Source organism: Dermacentor silvarum, chromosome 3 (assembly GCF_013339745.2).
Source record: "Dermacentor silvarum isolate Dsil-2018 chromosome 3, BIME_Dsil_1.4, whole genome shotgun sequence".
Taxonomy (NCBI): Eukaryota; Metazoa; Arthropoda; class Arachnida; order Ixodida; family Ixodidae; genus Dermacentor; species Dermacentor silvarum.
Window position 1 is genome coordinate 24009366 of NC_051156.1, and position 16630 is coordinate 24025995.

Here is a 16630-nt window from a genome sequence, read left to right on the forward strand (position 1 = left end):
GTCTCGGAGGCCACACGCAGACTTTTCGGCAGCGCCACGAGCGTGTCCAGAAAGAAGCGCGAGAGAGGCTGATGCGAGTGAGTTTGCATGCACTGGTGAGCCATGCATTTCGGAGGCCGTGCTTCGTGGGGGCAGTGCTAGATGGCGCTGAGAGTCACGCTGCAGTACGCACCTCCTACGGAACTCGGTTTGACGGTGGCAATACGTTGCGTGTCGCTATATTGTTTTGATGCTAAACACATTACCGTCGACGAAGAGAACGGTTTCGCTGTATTTTTTTCGCACTTCCGACTACTCGGATGTTCTGGCGGTCCGGACCGCGTCGGGTATTGGTCGGCGACCGTACGTCGGCAACGAGTCGATTTAGGCAGATGCCGTTAGATTCAAAAGTGGCTTTCGACTTGCAGGACATGTTTGGCGTGAGCCTGCGAACGGCATGGCAAGAAGTCTTGGGTGCCACTGTCGTGATGGCCTTTCTGCAACAACTACCGAAGTACTGCTATGGCGTGTGGTGATTTTGTCAAATGCAAACTCTAATGTAAAAAACTGTCCAAGTAGGATGTGGGGTAATACCCGTGCCACATGTGCACAGAAAATGACATTTACTTGCTAATGCCTTAATTTTATGCCATTCGCGGGGTGCCACGTGGACATGCTTAGTGGCATTAAAACTTAATGCAATTTGTGGAGTAGTACGTACTCATAACTCACTTGGCCATAAAATGCATACTCTCATTCCCAATGTCTCCCTATTCTGACGATACTAAACAAATTTGCAGCGAAAAATAATTTATATATTCTTCTTACATAGCACTTTTTTTTCGTATCATAGTGCGTTCTGATACCCATCACAACTCACTTGGTCATTGAATGCATCAAAAGCTTCGGCTTTGAACAGTTTACCGCTGGGTGCAAAAATTACTTTCCTGAAGTAAACTACATACATAAAGTACGCCTATTAATGTTTCTCACATTGTTTTGTTCTTAAACGTTTGGTCCCTAAATAATTTTTTTTATTGTATTACGCATAAAGTTTCTCACTATATTACCTAGAGGGAAATCTGGCACTGCTGCGCTGTGGTATACATGGGAATGCCGGTATATGGTGACTTCAGATTGGCATCGTTCTCGGACAGCCAGGATAGCTTCAAGACGCGCCTGGCTAGCACCGTTCAATCTGTCAGAATGATTCATTTCCTAATGAAACAGCAAGTAAAAAGCTGTTTTAGCTGTATTATTACACAAAAACATGTTTTGTTTAAGTATGAGGACTTCTGATTGGATGTACAATTATATGAAACATAAAAAGTATTAGCGAGCTGCTAAAGTTGGAGGAAGACAATAAGATTTGTGCTCGCTCTGGAATAGTTTGTCGTCTGTTATTGTTTTTCTTCACTTGCTTATGCATTGTAGGTGAGTAAACTTTATTGAATGTAATATGAATGAATGAAAACTTTTTATGAAGATTTCATTTTACAATAGCATTATCTGTGTAGCCATATCCACGCTTTGGACGAAGCCTCGGAAGAACACTAGCCAACACATGCCTCACACAGCGCTCGTTAGAAAACTCTCATAGATGGTGGCGCCAGATTTCCCTCTAGGTAATATAGTGAGAAATTCTATGGCATTAAGATTGGCAAGCAAACTTAGCCATTTCACTGTAGCTATCGCCATCGCGACGTTTAGTGTCAAATTATATCGAAATATAATGGCATTGACCTCGCCCAAGTGGCACGGGTATAATATTCGTTTTGGCTGCTTGTAGTACCTTAAAGCAATGTTTAGAGCTATGCTTCAGTTTTGCGTTGCGCCCACTGAGAGCAGCCGACCCATCGTGCCACCGCAGTGCTGCAGTCAAGGGTGCAAGCGTCGTCTGCTAGCTCCAATGTTGCACTTGCGTAGTGAGCTCCTAAAATAGCTGTTCTTCAACAGCTACCTTTCTTTTTCCAAATTTGCAGCGAGTTTATCATGCAAGTTGGAACATTGTTGTCGACTTTGTTCGAAGAAGTTCATGCGTACCAGCGTCAAAGTAGAAGGTTGGGTTCGGTGCGTTTGCCAAGGCAGTGTTTATTACTGGTGCACATATTACTGGTGTGCGTTTTTATATGTGCGTGCTACGATGTGCATTTTCCTCTCCTGATGTCTTAATGCGCCTTGATGCTTAGTAAACCGGTGGACTTTACCACGCCCGTTGCAGCTTTTATGTCTTCAGTGTTCCGCTCTTTGCTTGTGGCTGATGCTCAAAATACATGTCGCAACGCGCTGCTGTAATATGTTACACTTACCTCGAAAATGTGCGCCAATAATCCAATGTGCACCCCGCATACTTCGTCCTCGTTTGGGTTGACGGCAAGTGCGCGCGTGACTTTGATAGGAAGAAGTGGAATGTTTTCGCCACCAAGCAGATGTTCCGGCTGAAACCCACTTCTCTTTTACGGTCCTCACTAGCATTTAGTCTCATGCTTTGTATATATTCATCGCTAGTATTTTTACTGAGATTTTTCCACATTAGACAACACTAATATAATGCTCGCATGAAACAAAGATAAACGACACGAGACAATCGGGCAATAAAATTCAAAATATAAAGAACTTATTTACATATTTCAGGAAGCAACGTCTTTCAGGGAGCGTACCCGCACGTCGACAAGCGATTTTTGCAGCAGTTTCCCATTCTATGAAATGATGCACGTAATGTCTTCTCGTATCACAATGCTCTTCAGAATAGAGAAAATATCTGCATTCATCCCTGCTTCATAGAAAACTGCTTGCTGACTGTCCTCTGGCTCCTCTTCCACAATTGAGAATTGCTAATTTCGAGACAGCTGCAGTGAAGCACCGTTGTCGACTATATTCACGAGGTAGGTCAGTGCTCTCACAATCATTCGGAAGCTCTTGTGTCTCTTCGTGAGGTGGCTGGCAAGCCACAGGCCCTGCAAGCCTTTAAGTACTTGCTCTCTTTTTCAGTGACCGCCGCCTTTTAGATGCAGAAGGCAGATAACTGGGCAAATTTGGGAATTGCATTGGAATGGCACCACTTCTCAGTGTCCATGCGTTCAATCTCTACAACATTGCCATTGATAACATGCTTGTATTATGTCTGACGACTGGAAGTGAATGTCACACACTTTGCATGTCTTGCCGAGCAACTTGTTGGCACGGCTCTTGCCCACTTTTCAAGAAGCTTGGGCTCCGATGTGGCGCAAAAAACAGTCGGCGACCCTAATCTTTGACTTGAGTGTCTCTTAGGGCCATTCGAACCTCGGCGTTCATTCTAAGTATTTATAATTATTCCAGACACTTCAGTAACTCAACATGTAACTAAACTTATGCTCTGATATCATATCTACAATGAAACCCATGAATTTTGTACTGTACTGTTTCCTTTTATATTTTTTCTGATTTATATTGAATTTCGTCCCCGGTCATCTCAGGAGGTGAACCGGAAGTGCTCTGCAAGAAACAAAAGTGTCACTCAATGCTCGTGCCACTAAAAAGTGCTGCTTGTCTGGGTTGTTTCTGTTTCTGCTCGTACACCCAGGAATGAAACACGTTGGCATATTGGCTGAATATCAACGCATTTTGCATGTGAAACCCAAAATTTGCCAAGGAATGCAGCACTACGTGGCGGAGAGCAGCCGGCCGTAGCAGTCGGCCGTGAAAGCCAATGACTTTGTTGCCTGTTCGTTGTAGGGTGCAAATATATCAACAGTCACTCCATTCAAGGGAATATCAACTCTTAAAAGAAGTCACGAAGCGCAAACACTGTTCACAAACACAAAAGGTGAAAAAAAAAGAGCAAAGCAACAGCGCGACCAAGAAAACCGTGGCCACTGCCAACACAGAGATGCTCCAAGGATGCTCAAGCCTGCAGCACCACGCAAGCGTCGCTATATGCTGCATGTATGAGTGATAGCATGCAACGATGAGCCGGCAATCGCGGCTCGCGCAAGCAAGGGTGGGAAGCGGGAAGGGAGCGCACAGTCGAGCGCAGTGCTCCGGAGGGAGGGTAGGGAGGTGGAGGGGCGGTGCTTTACTGCAGCCGTGCACTCCTGCAAGGCCGGAAGGGTTCGGGGGAGGGGGGGAGGCATTCGGCGCTGCGAGCGCCGGCATGAAGCTCAGTTCGCTCGTTGCTGTCGCCGCGCTGACTCACTCTAGCATTTTGACAGCAAGTTTCCACGGTTGTGAGATGCATTCATGTTTGCTTGTGCATGCGTGACACCATGCTTGTTCATTTAGCTCAGTAAAACTTTCTGTTGGGCGAGTTGAATCACACTTGCAAAGGAAATGGTTATGAAAGTTTGCGCTCATCCGTGTCTAGTTCGCGCATAACCATTTCTTTTGCTTGTTAATTTAGTTAGTGTGCCTATGTCTATAACTTTATATGGCCGATACAACTACTATCCTTACTTTGTATAGCTGTCCGCGAATTTGCTATCGCAATCGATGCTTTGCCTTTCAAGGAAAACTGCGACTTTCTTTTTTAGGTGCGAAGCACCTTATGCGCTCGGGCTGTCGGCGTCGTCGTCACGGTAAAGCAAGCGGCTTGTGCTTGCGCTTGGCACACGCTCGTGCAATTGCACCTGCGTTCGTCATCGTCGTCATCTTCCACAGCTGGCTGCATTGCCGCTCAGCATTCCAGCGTAGAATTTCACTTCTCTTCTGTCGTCGTAATGGGGAGGCCGCGTTTATGGGGTTATGAGCTTAAGGTAGTATGGGCCCATTAGTGGTGCATCACTGCATGCTTCGCACCTCCCCAGGTTCCATGTTAGTGGAGCTGCATTTCGCTCAATGGGTCATTTGACACTTACGCATAAAATTTAATTTAATTACGCATAAAATTTAATTTAAACCTTAGGCTCAAACCGAGCCTAAGACTTAAAGGGACAGTAAGGGCAAATATTATTTCAGCGTGGCCTGTTAAAATACCTTACCAGAAACTTTGAAACGCTTGTTTCGTGCCAAGAAAATACTCATTTTAAGAGACAATTGCGTCTGAAGCATCCACATACGTCTCGCGCAATTCAAATCGCCTGCCCAAGCGAGGAGTGGTGATGTCATGGCCATATAGTGACCTTATGCCGCCGGTGAGTAACGGCGCTCGCAAACGGCGCTGCGGCATTTTTTTGTTTTTTTCGGAATGCGCAAACGAGCAGCCAGTAACAGAGCCAAGACAGAGCCAACGGCAGTGCGAAAGCGGAAGGTAAAGCGCGCGCCGAATTGTGAACACAGTGATCGTTGACGCTCATCGCAATGGACCAACTAGTTGACGACCCTGATGACACACTGGCTCGCAATGCTGGGCTCAATTTTAGGGATTTAAGCGCCGATGAGCGTGACATGCTGCTGAGGGCTCGTGCTGCCGGCGTCGTTGCCTACTACGACGGCGGCCTCGACACCAGCTCTTCCGAGCATGAAAGCAGCGAGGACTCCCACAATGCGACATCGGGCGACGAAGCTGGTCACCGTCTGGACGTGCCGTCGCGACTCTCAAGCTGCTAGCAAATTCAAGTGCAAGTTTAGCGAGCCAACACCAGCACAGCACTACGTGGTAACGGAACTACTGAAACTCGAAAGCGCGCATGGCGCAGAATCGAGCGAAAATGAAACCTTTGACTGCCCGCGCCGTTATCAAGTGTAACGCCAAAAAGATATTTTTTTTATAAGAATCTAATAAAAGCAGACAAGTAGCATTTTCTTCCGTCTTATAATCCAATTAAATAATTTTTTTAATACGAGTGGTTAAGTACTAGTGACATAATTTTTTTGAGGAGTGCCTTCATCATCGGGTAAGTACCGGAATGTCCCTGGGGAGTCTCTTATCGTGTCCTGCATTTACCTCAATTTCTTGATTACTAAAGCGCTGTTTGCGATTATATTGACGCCTTAAGACATTCTAGAGCATTGCGCTATCCCTTTAGCTTGACTTTTTATTTGACTTAAGTGTCCCTTTAACTCGTGCTAACTGTAATAACTAATAAAAACTAAAACAGTAAGAAAGGCATCCATAATGGCCAAGTTGCTGAGGGAGTTAAAGAAAACAATTATGGTTTCGCTAATACTTCATGGTAAAAGACATCATCAAGTTGGAATAAAATTTTTCTCTTTTTTTTTTGCATTTTGACTGCTGTGGTTCCATAAATGTTCTTGAAACTTGCCACGTTGGCTCTTTTCGAATACAATGCAGTCCATTTTTACCGATAAATGCTTAACTGGGCCCCACCAGACGGCATGCTGAAGCGGGAATTCGAAAACAGCCTATCTACAAGTCTTGGCATTGCGTCTTTTCTGGCTTACCAAGCGTCTTCTCGCAGTAAGAGTGGCATTATTGGTATTGTGGAAACGCAATTTACAACCACAGATCAAATAAGCTTTCTTTTTAGTGTCCCTTTAAAATGCCATTTGGAGAAACCCCTGGTCTACAAGAAGACAATACTGCCGGTGCTAATATTTCCAGTTTGGCATGCCATGCCCGGAGGGAGCCACTTGGTGAAAAGATCAAGTGTCATCCACGCTCCCACGCAGGCTTTGTTGCAGCCCTAAGGCATGAGCTTTCACCGCTGCAGCCATGCAAACCCCTAGTTGGCCTTCAATGTGGAGCCGGCATAACACAACATGAGTAACAAAAATTAGAGATTACTGGTAAAACACATTGCCCAAATAACTTGCTGCCTATTCGAATGAGATACAGTGTAGACCGCTTATAACGTAAGTCGCCGTAGTCGCGAATATCCGCCCTATAATCGGTACTGCACTATAACCAAAGCAACAATTTTCAAGGCCCGCACATATGCAAAACATGTGCACCGAGCTGCCACGCATATGCGACAGTCGAGGAATGCGGCTAGAACGTTTGCATTCAATTTACAGTCGAATCTCGTTAATTCGAACCAAATCACGCGGCGGCGCCTCCGGCCGCCATTGCTCCGGCACCGCCATAGAGTAAAAGCTTAGGAGAGACCCATCAATGTCGTGCGCGAACGAAAAAAAAGAAAAATGAAACGCGGCGAAAATTTCACCCTCTCTCAAATGGCAAGGTCGCCGATTCTGCGTTGTGCCAGAACATGCGTGTACGTGCCGACGTCTCAGCCACGCTACTGCAGCCACGCGTAGAAAATGGCAGTGAACCCTTCTTTCTCCTTTATGCTTCCTTGCACGCTGTGGCTACGGTGCAAAGGGAAGCAGCGGCGCTGTCCCAGGCCGGCCAACGAAACTGCCCATGCCAGCAAATGCCCGCTTCCCGATAACGGCAGAAAGCGAAACTTCGGCGAGCTGGCGCCGGGCCGGCTAGAGCGGCGGCGCATGCGGGCGCGCACGGTGAGAGTCGAAAGTGAGGGAGCTACGAGGGAGGGCCAGGGGAGCCACCAAAGTGGCGGAGTTGCAAAGGCGAAATCCGCTTCCCTGCTGCCCTCCTCCCTCAAATTCCACGGTCTCCGCATGCGCCCTTCGCCGTGATGTGCCGGCGCCGCCCGATCCCTGAAGTTTCGTTTACTTCCGTTATCATGAAGTGAGCGTTGGCAGTTTCGTGGCGTTAGCTATGCGCGCCGTGATATTTCACGACTCGCACTCAAGATACTGGTTTCAGCCTCACTGGCTGTTCGTTCGCACCACGTGCCCTTCTCCTCCACTTCGTCACCCTTTCTTCCTCGAGCACTTCTTGGGGCGCCCGTTTGAGCACTGTAACCGGTATTTCGTTTCCCGCAACTGCACTATAAGCGATACGTGCATGCATGGAGTGCTATGGGAAAATTAACGGGAGTCTGAAAAGACCGCACTATATCCGGTCCTGCACTATAAGCGGTTACGTTATAAGTGGTCTATACTGTATATGCAAGATATATTTTATTTCATAATCATGGATTGTTACGTTTTAAAGAAAATTTAGGGCTCCAACACCCATTGTGTAGCATGCAACATTTGATAATGGCCATGCTATCACACGCTGGCATTCACTGCCACACGAAAACCGTTGTGGAGATCCTCTCAACAGCTTCGCTCTAAAGCATTGCAGTGGCCATGCGGCAAAAAGTGGGGCACAAGACTCAGTGGCAGCAACGGCTTACACCAAAAGAAACTGGCAGAAAGCTTACCAAAAATGTGCTGCTGGAAACGAAAATACTGAGACCTCACGGTCTTGTCCAGGTGCGGTGCATACTTCATCACCAAGCGCCACATCATGTAGTGGTTCAGTGTACTGCATGGACAAAAGAAGAATTGAAGTTTAGACCACTTGGTGTAGATCTATTGTGGTATCTTACGTGCCAAGCAGAAGACAATAAGAAAAGGATGAACAACTACGTGCTACTCTTAACTGAAAGGCTTCATGCAGAACCAAAGGGAGAGCATATTACTCCCAAAATATTTTGTATTCCCATTGTTCGTACACTGCTGGAACATCAAAGAAAATTGGACGACAAACAGAGTTTGTCTGCTCTTGCCTTTCTATGTGCTGTCTTATTTTAGGCTGCTCCCTTCACCATAGAGCTAAAGGGAAATACAGTGGCAGCCAATGTCCATTCATTAAGTGCAGCACGACAAAAAGACAAGAACGAAGTGACCACGCAAAGCGCTGACTCTCAACTGCATTTATTTGCGAATAAAGATTAACACTCAAAAACCACTGGCATGGGTTCGGACGTGGGCACTAAGTGAAGAAAACACTAAAGTATGATGGTAAAAGTCACAGTCACGAGCATGACTCAGCAAAAAAAAATTTACACTCAAAAACCACTGAAATGGGTTTGTATGTGGATACTAAGTGAAGGAAAAACTAAAGGATGGTGGCAGTAGTCATGACTAAGCAAAAATGACAATGAATCAGCGAAAAAAGAGTAACAAAAAAAAGGGGAGAAGGGGAATGGGTTCGGATGTTATACCAAGTGAAGGCAAAGGCTAAAGATTGAAGGTCGAAGTCATAGTCATGAGCATGACTAAGGCCTTCGCCTTAAGGTCTTTTAGGCCTAGCAAAAGAGACTCCTGAGGAACTCATGGCAATGAATGTCATGACATGCGTGTCATGTAGGTCACGAAATGACCGCCTACATCTAGGTGCTCTCACAGTCGTTTCATTAACTTGGTAGGCTTCCCGCAAACTGCTTCGCATAACATCGATTCCCACAGGGCGTGGGATCTGTCGGTGTTTCTTTAAAGTATATAATGAAATAACTGACTCAACACATCTTGGTGAACTATTAACTGTGCACAATAGTAACTGTGAGAACTGTGGAAATAATTATACAGCACTGCTTCACCATAAGAGTGCAACATACAGTTAAACCTGGATATAACGAACTTTACAAATTCCCGAAAAAATTCGTTACAAAGAGAATTTCGTTATATGCAGGTTCGGCACAAAAATTCGAAAATACAATCGAGGGCGCATTAGAATCGAGTAAATACGGTAAGGGTTTATTCGAAAAATAAACGCTTACCGTATTTACTCGATTCTAATGCGCCCTCGATTGTAAGGCGCACCCATTTTCCATTATCGTCGAAGCACTCATCCTTGGAATATCACACCAGGTACTGGATGCGTGGACGCGTGTCGTTTCGCACAAGCGCGAGGCATCGGAAACGAAGAGCGAGCGTCACGATGGCGTCGTAGCGTCGTATAGCGTTACAGTAGAACCCCGCTGTTACGTTCCCAGGTGCTGCGTTTTCCCGGCTGTTACGTTGTTTTTAACCGGTCCCGGCACAGCTCCCATAGAACCCAATGCATTGGTAACCCCGCTGTTGCGTCGCAACTGTGGACTGTTCCCGCATCATACGTTGCGAACTGCCACCCCGCGGCGGCCCGAGAGGCTATTTTAACTTTTCATGTCGGTTGGCTTGGTGGCTTGACGATGGCATTGGTCGCCCAAAGTGCTGGGGGCGACAACTATAACGTATTTTCGGTTTCCGCCAGCAAAAGTATGGCCCTTGAGATCCGTATTTGCTATCTAAAGATGGTGTCTATGACGCGTTGTGGCCCTTAAATTGGTTTTGGCTCACAGATGTTCCGTATAAAGTCCAAGGGCGATAACGCAGTCGCCGCGCGCCCTATGTTGTATGTGCGAGTGAAAACGTGCGAGGCGAGCCGACGACCGTCTCTAAATCTTGCGCGCGCAAGAAAGAAAATCAGGGAGGAAGCGCGCCTTCTTCCGTTGCACTCGAGGCACCGGCAAGGGAGCGATGGAGGAGGGATAGCGGGCGGCGCTGTACTGTACTCTGGCAGCAACTGCGTACTGCGCGGCGGGTCGCGCGGGCCGTATCTTGAAAGCGATCTGCGTTGGGGCAGAGTCTAGGCAGTGTAGGTGCGTTGGCGGCTTGTAGCTTTGTGCGTGCTGTGTTCTCGGTGCTCAGTTTGCATTGAAGCGATAGAAACAGCACGAAGGTCACTTCGCTAGCTTCTGCAGCGGCACTTCCACACGCCGCCAGCGTTTGACAGCGCGTATCTGCGCTCATCCAGTGTGATGTGTCACAGCGTCTGCCAGCGCGTCGGCAACATCAACTGGAAAAGGAGAGTGCCAGCTTGGTGGGCTAGGCCAGCTGCAGCAAGCGTCAGGATCAGGTTTGAATGAAAGGAGGGGGAAAGGTCACGCCCGCGGCGGCAAGATCGCTGGGTTGAGGGATGCAGGCCTGCCTCGCACACGCACACGTGTGCTCGCTTCGCATTCTGTCAGGGCGGAGAAGGTGCTTCCGGTTGCTGCTCGCGCAAAAATGAGAAAATTTGGGGCAAAATCTCTAGGTTGACGGTGGGGAAAATTTGTTATTTCGAGGGAATCTCCCGCTGCCACTTCGTTACGTAGAGGTCTCAAATACATGTGCTTCTATGGAGTAATGGCGGGGAATAGAAAAACTTCGTTATATCCAGGAATTCGTTATATGGAGGTTTGTTATGGCTGGTTATTATGGTTTAACTGTATCGCACAGTTGAAAATGAGTAGCCAATTATACATTAGTTTGTTTTCCAAATTACAAATTACATGCAATTTGTTCCAATTGATTCTTGCAGTAGCCAAGCGGTGGCAAATAAAATGGCCTTTTAATGCACTTAGATAAAACTTGAAAATTATCACCTGGGTTTGGAATGGAACTGGGATGTGGGATCACTGATACAGTGAGACCATTGTCTCAAAGTTTCTGTCATATGTGAATGGGAATTAATCGCAAGGCTCACAGTGTTGCAGTTATGAATACAGCAGCAAATGAATACCGAAGACAAACAGTATGATGCCGCATGTATTTCAATTTGAAAACTGACCATACAACTTATTTGCAGAAGTATGACAGCTCTGCATCAGCAACACCATTCCATCTGGTGTGCCGAAAATGGGTGCCTAAAAAGTTTTATCTTGGAGTATTCCCGGTGGATGACAGGCGGACGACAATTTTCCCTTTCATGAACCATCTTCCAGCTTGTGCACTTCTGCAGAACTTACTTGCCCTAAGCATGGTTTAACAATTAATGTTTTAACTGTTTTAACAATTGTAATTCACACTGTTTTATAATCCACTCACGTTTGGCGCCAGCTTGTTCTGACCAGGGCACGCACAATTGCTTGGAGCCGTTTCTCTAAAATGAAGGTCAGCCCCGCATTGCATAATTTGGCCATCCTTGCGCCCCAGTGACATGTCAGGAGCACTCACGTGGTGTCGGTGGTCGAGATGATCTGGCTCAGGCCGCTGAAGTAGTGTGGCTGCACTATCAGCACGGGAGTGTCCTGGCCGATAGAGTGGCCATGGAAGTAGGCACTCAGCAGCTGCTCCCACTTGACCTGAACACCACATCATCATTTGCGCGAAGCCTGGCAACTCCATGACAGGACACAGAGAAACAAACAATCACAAGCACTAACTTGCAGTGATTTTTATTGAATAATGACACTTATGGTAAAAAGAAAACGTGTCATGGGGAAGTGCGGAGCCACACTTTAGCGACTACTGTCCTGCGCATGGAATGTCGACTCTTCTTTAGCAAGCCATATCAAAGGTGCACTGACACAATCTACTTTATCAAGCTACATGTCCACAGCATCTACCATCAGGCAACAATACTGTTGTGAATCACGATAGTATAGCATAATGAAGTTATCAAAGTACAGTCTGTGCCCGCAGTTACGGTAGTGAATCACTAAATGCCCAACAGCACTTTTTCACACCTTGCCATGCCGCTCTCTTACATGTTCATACTCAAAGAGCATAGTCTGTTTAAAGTAAACATGGCCACAAAACCACGCCTTGCACTCGAAACACTCAAAAACCACTACACACTTGTTGCACCACTTAATGATGCATGTCCTATGCCTAAAAAAATAGAGATTTTACTGCAACCACTGAACAACTTTTCAACATGGGCTGCTAGTAAATATGAATTCGTACCAACTAGTGTGACTGCATTGTTTGCAAGGCTGGCTCTTTGAGGCTATTTACTATGACTGCAATGCTAATTCTAAAGGATAATTATTTTTTTCCAAACAAAGATTGGCTCCAAGTGGCATGTGTATTAAAATCGAGCACAAATCCAATACTGCAGTAGCCATTCCTTCTCATCATTGGTACTAAGAACGCCAGCGTGATGCATACTGCACATGTTGCAGCTCAGTGCAAGAACTATGTTGATGAGAACAAGGTGCATGACTCACAAGAAATGCATTGTTTTTTCACATAAGAATGTGTCAAATAATTATTTAGGCAGCAGAGTGCAGTCCTCGATGCACTATCAGTGAAGGCAGCCTTGCACTACATCGCCAATACATCGAGTGATCGGAGGAGAAACACGGTGAATTTTGTAAGCGCAGAAGTCGCTTCGGAAAAGGTGAGTTGCGTTGATCGGGGAACCCCTTGTAGCCACAAATGGAGCGCACGTGGAAACCAATTCTTTATACATTTCCTACACACGTTGTGAAGCGCGGACGTTCGCGAGTTCAAATCTGGCGCCACATTGATAGCATGCAGCTCGCAAAGGGGGCGCACAATTTAAGATGTACATAAAGAACACATAAAAAATAAAATGTATGATGTTCAAAAAAGATAGCTATGTTTTAAAGTGAAAATATGTAAGCATCAGAAAAAATTAGACAGCTTTATTCAAACGCAGCACCGGTAGCGGAGACGGCACCACATGCAACGATCTTTTTTTGCCGATTTTGAAACTTTCGGCAGCGGTGGTTGCGGTCCGTTCGTGCTATTCGCTTGCTTAATGTGATACGGGTTTTCGAGTGGAGAACTTTGGATCGTGTTTGCAAGAACACAATCCAAAGCAACAAAACCACTTTATTTCAGTTCGATAAGTGGTTTTATTACATGTTTGAAGGATTCCTACTTTGCTGGAGATCATGTTGCACGATTTGAACCGCACAAACGTCAGTTAATGTTTCAGATTGTCACGTTCATGCAGTTATTGTCACAGCCTGTTTCAGATTGCAAGTTTTTATAGGCTTGTTAGCAGCATATCTTTTTCCTTTTGCCTCTTTGCAACTTGAATAAGGTCCTGGCTTTGAGACTACGACGGGAGCTGTGTAATTCCGTTACCGACTCGATGTGCGGTTGCGATACTATATTCATCATTATGCACTGTATTAAAACATGATTACGTAAATAACACTCGCATAATGCGACTTACCACAGACGAAAAATAAGCAAAACCACGAAAAAATATCATAAATGTCGCCTAAACACTGTTCATTGACCTTTGAAATCGGTTAAAACACTGATAATGGTTCCACATTTAGCTCATGGAAGTGTGTCCACCCCATTGTTAGGCATGAAGGCAATGCAAGTAATACTACGGGCAGGCAGCAAAGAAGTGCGGTCAGTGAAGGTAATGACCGCCTTGCAGCTGATGCCTCTTTTGTACAATGATGACATTAAAAAGAGCAGAAGTTTATGATGATCGTTCAAGGGAAACTACAAGGGACAAAAACAAGGTCATCAGCAGCTCATAAGCATATATATGCAACATTTCATGAAAATTGAACTTTTGAAGTGGTCCAAAAATCTGACGGGCACTGCATGCTTTTTGAGTGCAAAAAAAAAAAAAAAAATTGTGACCTTCATGCTGTAGCTAAATGAATCTTGCAATGTAAGGTTAAGAAATTTAGTACTGTGTGACTGTTTTCAATGTTCCTGTGTGAAATGTAAAAAGCCTATCCACAAATCATGGTGAACTTTAAATTACTTTTTGCATATATTGTATTGGTTGAATGCATATAATTTATTTTTATTTTTAATTTGGTTAAGATACCTTAACCATCAGTTGGCCTTCATTCTATTTTTACTGAATGGTTTCTGCGCTGCACTAACCCACGTGACTGTCAAGACAGCTGCGTCGCTTGCAGTGTTGTCACAGAGTAGTGTGACGTCAATGTAGTCTGCATCTTTTTCCATTTTAGTTGTTCCGAGCGTATGTTTTTTTTTCGGAGCACCTGGCTTCACTTTGAGGTCGCATTTGAAATTCTGTATAAGCCATCACTGTTCATAGGACGTTCTACCTTTCTCACTGCAAGAGGAAAACCTGGGATGCGGCGATTCATAGCTGTCATTGAATGTGACCTTGAAGTAATGTAGGCTTAATTCGGCTGAAGAGAGAAAGCAACAACAATAAAATTGAGACAAGAAACAAGGCTAAAACAAGGTGCATTTTGTTTATTGAATTGTGAGCTGTCACATTTAAACTGTTTCTTTGACATAAGCCAGTGCAGCTTAAGGCTGATAACCTTTCAGCCAATCTGCCTAACCTAACAGCCAATCTGCTATTATTTTGCTATTATAATTTAAGTAGTCGTTCGTGCTACCTGTATCAGCTGATCAGCGTTGCGTGAATTTCACAGGCTGCTAGGAACGACCCATCGTGAGCTAATATACTGTCACACTCAATCAAAACAGTGGCCGACCTGCAGACAAAACTGCTGCTTGAGTGTCACCTGCGACTGAAAGGTAAATGTGATGCATTTTATACCCTAAATTACATGGAATTCTTACTGTCTTATTCTGGCATATATTAAAGTGAGCGGTATACTTGCATTTATTGGTGCTGGGGGAGAATCTTTAAGCTTTTTAATTTAGTTATAAATATAAGTCTGCCCTCTTGCCTGCCAAATTGCGATGTTTAAATGCTGTCAGTTAAGTGCTGCTTGCTGGCCCAGTAGGTTCATAGCGATGCTTGTGAAAACCAGCGAAAATTCAGACCCAAACATGAAGGAAAGAAGATACACGACAACGCTAGACTAGGAGTTTTATGTCATGTTATTTGTCAGTAAGGAAAATGGCCTTTCCCTTTTAAAGTTTACCATATCCCCTGTGAATTTAACATCAAAGCAACGATTATAAGGTTGTTTGTCATTGTTTTTGCTGACGAGAGAGCACTTAGTTTTTTTGTTTCTTTTTGGGAGTATACTACAAAATTTTTGCTTCGTTTTTATACTAAGAATGGATAGCTGTCGACTCAGTAATTATGGTATTGAGCCTCAATTACATGTTTAATAATACAGAAATATTATTCATTAATACATTACCTTTTAGTTTGACAGCTCAAAAACATGCGCAAAGTGTAGTGTGGCTTTGGACACAAATGCAGCCTATTCACGTCACCAATACTCGAGGTGGTACCAGACACAACTGACGCGTACGCACACGTTACGACCGTGCTGCAAAAACAGAGCTCATTCAGCATCGCTAGGATAGTCCTCCTGCAAAAGAAGCGCACAATTAATTGGAAGGGTCAATTTTAGTGGCAAGGCAAGATATCACCCTCAACTGCTGCACCGACCCAACTGGCTCGTGCTCGAGTTCTTTGTGACACCAAAAGAATTCCAACTATGGTTTCGGTGATGTGTCTCCTGCTTCTCGTCTAACATGGTGCTGCACTCGGAGCATAAACTAGCTGCATAAAATGTGATGTAATAATTACTTGTGGTGCGGAAGAAATTGAGGCTCCACGTCATAATTTTAGGGTCGGCAGCTATCTAAAAATGCACAAAAGTGGAACACATACTTTTTGTGTCAGTAATCGCTTAATGAATTACTCCTAAGTGCATCTCTTGATTTTAAAAGAGAGTAATGATGCGCCATTTGTTTTGCATTGTTGTCTCGTTTCAACTAGTGCAGAATACTAGGAACCTAGCAATCCCTGTGTAAGCAGCTGCATCTTTCCCCGAGGTGGCACAAAGTTCTCTTATCCACCAACTTTCTGCATGGGTTGTCAGTAGAAGATTGCAACAAGGGTGAAATTCAAGCCGTTGGTGGCCATCCTAATCAACACATAGCTCCAGGGCTCACAATTTGTAGTAGGCCACAGTTCGGTGGTAATTCCAATTGGTAACTTTTGAAAGTACCACAAATGAGAATGGTATAGTTTTTTCAGCCACGATATTTTAGGCAAAATAGGTCTTTTAAAACATTGGTTACTGGAAATATTTATTCAAGAGAATTATGAATGCATGTCTGCCGCCTTTTAAGTTTATGGCTCAGTCCAAGTCTTAGCCTTTCTCTGTGCCATTTGCTTTATTTGAAAATCAAGAGTACTGCATTTAGTGATGCTCTCAAAAAAGCTAATTCATCGCTGTACCCGTTTCATAAACATTACCATTTTAACTAAGACAATTTTATTCTTTGTTGCATCGATAATTAAGATCTTCAAGTTCTCCGT

At 44.8% G+C, this 16630-nt stretch overlaps 2 protein-coding genes across 2 annotated transcripts in view; one reads left to right on the plus strand and one right to left on the minus strand.

Annotated features, from left to right (window-relative positions):
- LOC119445384 (membrane metallo-endopeptidase-like 1) overlaps positions 1-11760 on the minus strand; it is a 127937-nt gene extending 116177 nt beyond the window's left edge. The window contains exons 1-2 of the mRNA XM_037709690.2: positions 11632-11760; positions 8094-8197 (exon numbers count right to left, since the gene is read on the minus strand). Of these exons, the coding sequence (XP_037565618.1) occupies positions 8094-8181 (88 nt within the window). The 5' untranslated portion in view covers positions 8182-8197; positions 11632-11760. The remainder of the gene's footprint in view (positions 1-8093; positions 8198-11631) is intronic.
- Positions 1-16630, plus strand: part of LOC125944183 (uncharacterized) — a 321505-nt gene that overhangs the window by 224984 nt on the left and 79891 nt on the right. The window lies entirely within an intron of this gene.